The sequence below is a fragment of the Grampus griseus genome (assembly GCF_964374135.1).
Source record: "Grampus griseus genome assembly, chromosome: 21".
Taxonomy (NCBI): Eukaryota; Metazoa; Chordata; class Mammalia; order Artiodactyla; family Delphinidae; genus Grampus; species Grampus griseus.
The window spans coordinates 10,400,393-10,410,389 of record NC_139015.1 but is presented as its reverse complement, the minus strand read 5'-3'; the positions used below and the strand labels follow the sequence as shown (position 1 = coordinate 10,410,389).

General features: G+C 53.6%; 1 protein-coding gene across 1 annotated transcript; it reads left to right on the top strand.

Annotated features, from left to right (window-relative positions):
- Positions 1-4,327: 4,327 nt before the first annotated feature.
- KBTBD11 (kelch repeat and BTB domain containing 11) lies at positions 4,328-6,259 on the top strand (the record flags this gene model as incomplete). Its single annotated transcript, XM_082680256.1, has 1 exon — positions 4,328-6,259. The coding sequence occupies one exon, from the start codon at positions 4,328-4,330 to the stop codon at positions 6,257-6,259; it is 1,932 nt and encodes a 643-aa protein (XP_082536382.1).
- Between the last annotated feature and the right edge of the window lie 3,738 nt (positions 6,260-9,997).

The window sequence follows — 9,997 nt, the reverse complement described above, 5'->3', positions numbered from 1 at the left end:
TTAGCAACCTATATTATTCTAATGAAGCATATTTAATTTTAAATAACCTGATATCCACCTTAAGCACAAAAATAATGTCCACATTTGGGAAATCATAGACAATCTTCTTTAAGAAATTCATATTGGGCTTCCCTGGTGGCGCAGTGGTTAAGAATCCGCCTGCCGATGCAGGGGACACGGGTTCGAGCCCTGGTCTGGGAAGATCCCACATGCCGCGGAGCAACTAAGTCTGTGCGCCACAACTACTGAGCCCACGTGCCACAACTACTAGAGCCCGTGCTCCACAACAAGAGAAGCCACCACGATGAGAAGCCTGCACATCACAATGAAGAGTAGTCCCCCGCTCGCCGCAACTAGAGAAAGCCCGCGCACAGCAATGGAGACCCAGTGCAGCCAAAAATAAACAAATAAAAATAAATAAATTTATTTAAAAAAATCAAATTGAGAGTGAAGAAATTCACGGAGAGACTAAAAAATTCTGTTTAGATATTTACAATGTGGAGAAGAAATGTATAGCCTTCAGGGAGAAATGCTACCTAAGTTATATTTAAAGCAGACTTGTTCCTGTTAAAATATTTTCTCACTACAGTCAGGAGGGAGCCTGTTACCACACCCCACACCTCCACCGACAGATCCCCTCCCGTCGCTACATGGGGCGAAGGTGCTGCCGTTCATCTGACTGTAACAGACCCCAGAAGCAGTGCTCAGGGAAGAAATCCTTCCCGATGCCTCAGTCGGGCGGGGAGTTGCAGTTATTTTGCCGTCACCAGGGTGGGTGCTGGCACAGAGTCCTCCAGGAGCCCCTTAGGGGGACTCTGATGCTGGAGCCAACTGCAACATGGGGGGACGTCCCCTTGCAAATCCCGGACCTCCAATCTGACCCTAAGTGTCTTGGCAGGCTTGCAGTGCTCAGAGGACATACACAAGATGGGCTGGCTTCTTCCCATCCATTTTAAGCCCAAATCACAGTAATGGGCCACGCTGGGGAAAAAAGATATAGCTCCGAATGCTGACTTTCTTTAACATCGTTTGAAAAAGGAAGTGGCCCCTCTGCTTAATTTCCTCATTTCTTCTGTGGAAGCTGACCCTCTACCCTGCCAGGCGGGCGGGGGCCGGGACCTGTCATGCTGCAGAAGCTTCCTTCAGAAAGTGGACCTGCTGGGTGGCCTCCCAGCTCTTGGGATCCAGCATCACTGCTGCCTGCGTCGCAGTGACAGACGGTCTTCTGTCTCACCTGACAACACTCAGGTGTTCGGCATCACCTTGGCTGGGGGGGTGAACAGGGACTCCTGACCTGGTCACGGGGCAGAGAGCCAGCTGAGTGGGTGAGCAGCTGTCACACTTTGGATGGGATTACATGGCTGTGCTCAGGTCTCGGACCACCCCCGGCTCTGCCAGCCTGGTCTGTGATCCATGCCAGGGGCGCACAGGGAGCTGGCAAGGACGTGCCTGCTTGGACCACTGACCACCTGGGTCATATTTGTGTCATTGTGGACATGCAGCTCCTGCTTCTTGTGGCTACGACAAAATGTCTACTTAGCCTGATTCTTTCAGGCTTTAAACGGATTCTGTACAGCTTTGAAAACCTAAGAATTGCAAACTTAGGTTTTTCAGTGTGTCCTATTCCCTGCCTTTCTTTTGAGTCTGTGATGACTTCCACGAAGAGAACTCTCAGAGGTTGGGCTTCTGCACGTCCCGATGAGAGTCAAGCCAGAGAAAGAACCAGGAAGTGCTGAAACCCTTCTCCTGGCCAAGAAAAGAAAAAAAAAAGTAGTTAGTTTTCTGAGGTCCAAGGTCTTCTACACCATACAGAGAAAGTGTGAAAAGAATGAAGCAAATAAGAGAGCCAGTTCTCTGATTTTATTTCAGACATTGACGTTTATATGTATATTGGGGAAAGATATGTATATGTCTTCCTTTTTATCTGACTTTCCCTTGAATGACTCAGCTGACTAAGACAGCACCTCTGGCGTTTGGGAAGAGGCCAGAAGCTTTGCTTATAAAATCTGTGCAGGTTTCCAGTTTGTCATCACATTCCGGTCGCTGTGGGCCAGAGTGCATTCCCATCTCAGTGGACGCAGGACCTCCCCAGCAGCATCACGGGCTGGGGCACAGCTGAGTAAACACGTGGCACCTCCGTGACCCACATGCCCGTGGTCAGAGTTTCAGCTCATCCCGACTGTCTCCATGCTGCCTTTCCACATGTCCTAGACAGTGCCCTGCACCCGGTGAATATGCCCCAAAGGTTACTGTTAAAGATTTCTGTAAAACAAAGAGAGAAAGAGAGAGGGAGGGGAAGAGAGACAGAGAGAGAGGCGGGGAGGAAGGGAGAGACAGAATTGAATGTCTTGAATCTCCACCTCTAAGACACTTGCATTTCTGAGAATAATGGGAAAGTCTTTTTCGTAACACGGTAGCAAAAAGAGCAGGCAAGCATATATTTTTACACACACCCATTCTCTCAACCCTGAGCATTTATAGGGATCAGGCAACGGTATTAAGTACAATTAGTAGAAAATCAGAAGAGGTTGAGGGTAGGTGGTTAAGTATCCCTTTATCCCATTTGCGAGGTGAACATACCCTATAATGATGACGCATCTGAGCTGTATGTATTTGGTCCGTTTCTCTCGTCCATGGCCTCTTAGGAAAACCAGAGCCCAGTTTGCCCCTCCCCTTGTGCTAAGACCCCCCTTCTAGGCTGGGGAGTCTCAGTGAAGGTTTTGCCAATTAGCAGAGATAATTTATTATTTTTTAATAGTTCATCTGCAGGTGCTCACGTCTGCCTTCCAAGTAGTTCTGTGGCTTTTGTTTTTTGTTTTGGTTTTGTTTCGTTTTGCTTTGGCTTTTCTTTTGCTGCACGTGTGCTCTTTGGAGGGTTGCTTCTCTGAGGTTTTTCAGAGCTACAAAGCCAGGAGTGAGCCGTTCAAATAGATTCCAGAGTCGGAGCCTCCGAGGCCAACTCCAGAGAAGGGTCCTCAGCACCTTTCTCCAAATATTTGTTGTAAATGAATTTGAGATAGTTGGCTGGAAAAGATTTCAGGAAAACTGTCCCGCAATAAAACTGAGGTTTCACAGGCGGGCCATGCTTTCTCACTGAAAGTTCTCAATTATACATACACATCTCATTAGGTCGAAATGAGGAAGTGGTTGATATTTGACTGACGTTGTATTGACACACAAAACCCAGCAATTTCGTACGGTTCAACCCAATGTGCTTAAGGCTCATGGCTGAATTGGGCTCTTCTTTATAGACCTCAAAAATCAGGGGAGGAACAGGTTTTAATATCTAAATAATCCCATATGTTTTAGTCACCAAACTTTCCAGCACTGAAAAGTCACAATCCCCATTCCCACCCTATCTGAATCCTATAACCTGAAAATTGTGGAGGGAAATGGGGTAGCTGCCACTGACACAAGGTAGCCCTATGGAAAAATGCGAATTCCAACATTCTGTCTCTTTCTCCTATAAACAGGAACACAAAGAGCGTGGTGACATGACATGGAAACACCTGATATTCCAACAAAGGAAGTCGCAGAGGAAGGCTCCCGATGGATGAAGGAGGAAAGCCGGTCTAGTGTGTGCAGTAACTGTGTCTTCCTAACACCCACCTGGCGACTGAATCATGCCCTCCCCGCTTCCAGGTGAACATTGTTGAGGCAGGCCCATCAGGAGCGCTGCCGAGGCCAGGACACACACAGATATTGTCCGGCTGACCATCCATAAGCCTTAATCGCACGTGGGAGTCACGCACAAAAAACAAGCTCCCTGGGGCGGCTCCCTGTGAAACAGCAGTAAAGTCAGTGTTCTGAAGTGTGGACTGCAGCCCGTCTCTGATTCGTTGGTCCTCAGAGACAGAGATGTGATGGAATGTGGAGGGATAAACACTGACTCAGGAAGAAAGGGCAGGCCCAGTTCCTTAGGAGCACCTGACAGCTCAGTTCCGCAGAGCAGGAGCTACAGACAGAGCCGCGGCTGCGGCTGCAGGGCGGTCCTGTCCGTGGACTGATCATCACCACGCGGTGCGGAGACCGAGCCACAAAGACCCCTGCAGACGGCCGCCGGGCGGGAACCTTGCCAGGTTCACAAGTTCAGCCGGGAGCGCGCTCGAGTCGACACACCCCTTTCGCCGGAGAGGAGAGCGGGCGGGCGCGAGGGGAGCTGCGTGCGATTGAAAACCAGTGTGGACACAAGTGAAATCTGATCGCGCGCCAGCAAAAGCGTGTGAAGCCAGGAGCCCCGGAGGAGCCATCGACCTTGGGCAGCCCGAATCCGGGCCAAGTCATGCCGGGCTGCTGAGCGGGGACTGCAGCCGGAGCGAGCGCTCGCATGGAGAGCCCGGTGGCCCCCTGCGTCCTCTACCCGGGGGACGGAGCGTGCGGCCAGGCCGGGGGCCGGGGCGGCGCTCCCGAGGCTCCGGGAGAGGGCGGCCTGCAGCCGCCGGACGCGGCGGGGGGGGAGGGCGCTGCGTCCCCGGCGCAGACACCCTGCAGTCTCAGCGCGTCCCTGTGCTTCAGCTCCGGGGACGATTCCCCGCCCTCTTGTCGCCGCGGCCGGCGGGTGGTGCAGAGGCAGTGGGAAGTCGGCAGCGCTGGCGCCGCGTCCCCGGAAGGGCGCGCGTCCCCTGAGGATCCCGTGTCCCCCGAGGAGCGCACGTCCCCAGAAGAGTCCGCGTCCCCGGAAGATCCCGCGTCCCCCGGGGAGTGCCCGCCGGCCGAGGAGCCCACGTCCCCGGAAGAGGCCGGGGACCCCGCGCCTGTGCCCCCCGGCGTCGGGCCGGAGCACGGGGAGCCCGACCTGCTCATCGAGGTGTCTGGCCGCCGGCTGCGGGCTCACAAGGCGGTGCTGGCGGCGCGCAGCGACTACTTCCGTGCGCGCGCGTCGCGGGACGTGCTGCGGGTGCAGGGCGTGGGCTGGGCGGCGCTGCGGCTGCTGCTGGCCTACGCGTACAGCGGGCGCATGGCGGGCGTGCGGCCCGACAACGTGGCCGACGTGGTGGCCGGCGCGCGCCGCCTACAGCTGCCCTGCGCCGCGCAGCGCGCCACTGACGCCGTGGCGCCGCAGCTGAGCTTGGCCAACTGCTTCGAGGTGCTGAGCGCGGCCAAGCGGCAGCGGCTGGCCGAGCTGCGCGAGGCCGCCTACCGCTTCATGAGCGACCACTACCTAGAGGTGCTGCGCGAGCCCGCCGTCTTCGGGCGCCTGTCGGGCGCCGAGCGCGACCTGCTGCTGCGCCGCCGCCTGCGCGCCGGCCGCGCCCGTCTTCTGGCTGCCGCGCTCGGCCCGGCCGGGGAGCGCGCGGGCAGCCGGCCGCAGAGCCCGTCGGGGGACGCGGAGGGCCGAGGCGACGCCGCCGTCTACTGCTTCCACGAGGCGGCGGGCGAGTGGCGCGAGCTGACGCGGCTACCCGAGGGCGCGCCGGCTCGGGGCTGCGGCCTGTGCGTGCTCTACAACTACCTCTTCGTGGCCGGCGGCGTGGGGCCCGCGGGCCCCGACGGCCGCGCGCGGCCCTCGGACCGGGTCTTCTGCTACAACCCGGCCACCGACCGCTGGAGCACCGTGCGGCCGCTGCGCCAGGCGCGCTCGCAGCTGCAGCTGCTGGCCCTGGATGGCCACCTGTACGCCGTGGGCGGCGAGTGCCTGCTCAGCGTGGAGCGCTACGACCCGCGCGCTGACCGCTGGGCCGCCGTGGCCCCGCTGCCCCGGGGCGCCTTCGCCGTGGCGCATGAGGCCACCACCTGCAACGGCGAGATCTACGTGTCCGGGGGTTCGCTCTTCTACCGCCTGCTCAAGTACGACCCGCGGCGCGATGAGTGGCAGGAGTGTCCGTGCAGCAGCAGCCGCGAGCGCTCGGCCGACATGGTGGCCCTGGACGGCTTCATCTACCGCTTCGACCTGTGCGGGGGCCGCGGCGATGCGCCGGGGGCCGGGCCTGCGGGGGGGCTCAGCGTGCTCCGCTACCACTGCCTGGCCAAGCAGTGGAGCCGCTGTGCCTCGCACCTGCGGCCCCCGGGCGCGCCGTCGGGCCTACAGCCCTTCCGCTGCGCCGCGCTGGATGGCGCCATCTACTGCGTGAGCCGCGCGGGCACCTGGCGCTTCGTGCCGCCCCCGGACGGCGAGCCCGGCGCCGGCGACGCGGGCCCCGAAGGCAGCTTCGAGCTCCAGTCGCTCCGAGCCCCCGCGGACGCCCGGGGCCTGTTCTTCCCGTTCGTGCTCAACCTGCCGGAGGAGAAGCCAGACCGAGGCGAGGAGGGCGCCGCGTAGGGTGGGCCGGGTCACCCGGGCGTGTCCCTCGGCAGCCCTGGGCCAGGGGACGCCCCGTTGGCCGAGGCCCCAACTGGGAAACTGGAAGGGGCTAGGGGAGTGGAGGCGGGGAGGGAGAGAGTCGGGGGTGGGCCCCGGTGGGCCCCGCCCAGCCCACGGGATCGTTTAAAGGCTTAGAAGGTAGAAGCTTGTCGCGGGGCCTTGAAGATCTTTTGCGATGCTGTATTAAGGCCCGCTGCCTAGTCTGCATTCCTTTTGCTTTGCTTTGCTTTGCTTAATGGGGTCGATGGCAAGATGTAGGATGTGTGCAGATAGATAACCTTACAAATAAGATACAAAATACCTGAGAGAGAAAGAAACAGAATGAGAGATGAAGCCTCCAGGTGCAGTGGGTGAGGCCTGGAGTGTACCGGGGTGTACTGTCCTCGGTATCACTCGCGGAGTGGCCGGGAGGCCAGACCTGAGTTGTGTGGGGTACCCGGTACCGTTGCTTCCTGCACCATGAGAGGGGACCTCGGGGCCACCTCCCAGAGCTGAGATCCTAAAATAGGCCAACGTGAACTATATTAGTGGAACGACTGAAAGAAGGTCATACTTTTTTCGGCTTGAGGTTTAAAATTATAACTGATAAGTAAAATTTTTAAACCCTTTCTAACTTAGCTTAAAAGTTCCTGCCACATGTGGTTAACTTGCGGTTGGCTCCATTCCAAATGTAGTGAGTATTAAGGGTGAAATCTTTGATTCCCAATACGATCTGTCCAGTGAGAGCTGAAAGTATCTGCTCTGTCATCACAGGGGCCCAGATATGGTCAAAGGCCCACACACCTCAAGAGCAGGTCCTTCTCACCGCTTAACTGAGATGGGTTTAATATTTTCAAGTTAAGAGATGTTAATAATTATGTTCAGTGATGTAGTAACGAGTTGCTCTTATTTGAGTTCTGAATCTTCGGTGACTGAATGTTTTCCAAAGCGCATGTCATCAGTAGGAAAAGCTGACAGTGGCCGTGGTGCTTGTCTGCATTAAAAGGAGCATTTGTACCCACCAGGTATGCCCAGCCGCTTTGATGTTTCATAGTGGGCTCAAAAAGAGTAGTATCCCCCCCCACCCCGCAAAAGAAGGTTAAAATCCTTTCTTTTTGAGAGTTCTAAAGAATAACATACAGGCACAGTTGAACCCACTACTTTTGATGTTTTAAATATGAATTCTGTCATCCTGATGAGGGAAATTCATTTTTACAAGCGTCAGTCTAAGAAATTGTGGCGGAGTGACAGCATAGTAACGTAAGGGGAAATAACGTATGTGTATAACGTAGTTTAGCAAGTAAACTACACTTTTCTAATCGTGAATTCCAGAATACCGTAGTAGAAGTAACATGAAATTCAGTACTTTGGTAGGGCACAAGGATGAAGAACAAATCCGTTGATCTTTCCTCATTTGTTATAACATTTTACTTTCCAAGTGTGTACACACAGGGCTTACTGTTGATTAAAAGTTTAAGGATAAAGTGTATACGCTCATGGAGGCCAAGGGATCTGCATTCTGAGTCCAGTCCACTTTTTTTTATTACAATAGGAAAAGTACACATTGAAAGGTATTGGCACATAAGTAGATGCAGTTACGTGTACCTTACTATGATTTGCTCGTGGATCCAGTGATGGGGCGGTTACCTCTGTCTGTGCCAATCAGTGGGTATGTGGGACATAGGTTACGCTTTTTAAAGAGTCTGTGGTGATGAAAGTGATGAGTTAAGCTGTTTAGGAATGATAGCTCGAATCATGCTTGCGCCAGAGCACGGGATTTACCGTTTCAGCGGGTGCGTCCTGGTGACGTGTGTGCCTGCCCGTCACTGCCCCTGACCTGAGACGATGCTCGGCCACTTGGTCCATCGTCTCAGGAAAGAAAAACAGGCTTCAGGTTGCCTGACTTCTTTGGCCTTTTGGTAGGAATAGACTGGAGACGTGGCAGGAGGAAAAGAATTGAAATCTGAAATAAATAATGTCCTTCTGAAGACGTGAGCATTTCATATGATAGTACACTTTTCTCTAGACTTTCATTATTCACGGTAAAACTTTTACATGAAATGGAACCAAGTTATATTTTCATTCCTCCCGTATCAAACTCATGAGATATCATCACTGTGATTTTTACTTGAGAAATCATTCCTCGGATGTTTACCGTTTCAAAACATCAACGCTGAAAGTGGGCTTCCAAAGGAAACGCTCCCCGTAGAAGATGGGAGACCTGTTAGATGTCACGTGTGCACAGCCACACGAGAACGTGCCCAGCTGGAGTGTTTGTATATTATTTCATCCTTTAATTGAACGAAGACATGCCTGGACTAGACGTAGCATCACTTTCTGTGGGAGCTGGCCCCGGGGTCCCAGGCATTTGTCAGGATGAGATGCCCGAGGATGCCTAAGGATGGGTAGAGGATTTAGAACCTTGCAGACCACACTTCTACTAGTAATATCACTGAGAGCAGATACCAGAGCACCTGGCATGCTGACAGGACCAGTTTAATTTGCTTTTGGAGGCCAGTACCTGGGGTGTAGGGCCAGGAGGGTGGTGCACCGATTACACCAACGGAAAAGCCACCCCATGTAAGAGCCTCGGTTTGGAGGACAGCTAGGGGAGGGGCAGGCCTGGCTGAGACTTCCCTCCAGGTCTGATGTTCCGAGGACGGATCATGTCACATTCAACGTGATGTGCCAAGGCTGTATGCAGCTCTATTTAGAGAAACAGTTGGTGCAAAAATATTCCTGCTCTTCGATCCGTTGAGTCAAACGAAGCTAGTGCATTTACGACATCCATCCGTAGTTCACATGAAATTAAGGAACCCAGGCGCACTGACATTCCCAGATATTTGAAAGAGCAGGGGAAGGCTATAATTTGGGAAAGCTCGATCTTTTGGTTAGCTCACAAGCAATGACTTTTGTATTGTTAATCAAGGTTCATTTGGGATCCAAAGGAACGGGGTTAAGACGTCTTCACTTCCTTTCTGTTTTTACCTTTGGTTCGGGGAACAGCCGCAGTGCCGGCCGGCGTGGCCTCTGGCAGCTTTACGGGACTGGATTTGGAACTCGGTGACTCGATTTCTGAATCTCTGGCAGCACCAATCTCCTTTCCTTGAAGACAATGGAAGTTCTTTTGCTACTTAGTTAAAACTCCTCCCTTTGTATCAGTTTTGCTACAAATCCTTAAAATGAATCACCTGCTCGATTCCTGTTAATTTCTGGTGTCCCTTCAGTAATTCTGGAGCTGCTGTTTGATCTGTGGGTCTCTTGGGTAACTTCCTGTGAAAGATTTTGAAGTGAGATGCAATGTTTTTGAGGTCCTTTGTGTTTTCCTGAAGTTAAGATGGTTTCAGGACATAATCTGTTGTAACGCCTTCCTGGGGCGATGTGTAAACAGAAGCGCTCTCTTGTGTTCTGTTTTATTGTAGATGCTTTCCTAGCTTACAAAATGTTTTGTTTTGGTGTTTTTAAAAAATATATCAGTGTCCTTGTTTTTCCCTTTCCTCTGCAATATTATTATTCATGGGAAGATAAGAAGAGCTAAAGATGAGAACGTGTCATCTTCTGGTTGCGTCTGAACGTATGTCAGCGGCCACGTTCTCTACACTTTCCCCCCTTCCAGGAAGGTGCCTGGACCACAGGAGCTGGCAGGGCACTTCGTACCTGCTTGGTGAATTGGTTTGAGATGAATTGAACTAAAGGCCTAGATGTGTTCTCATGCGA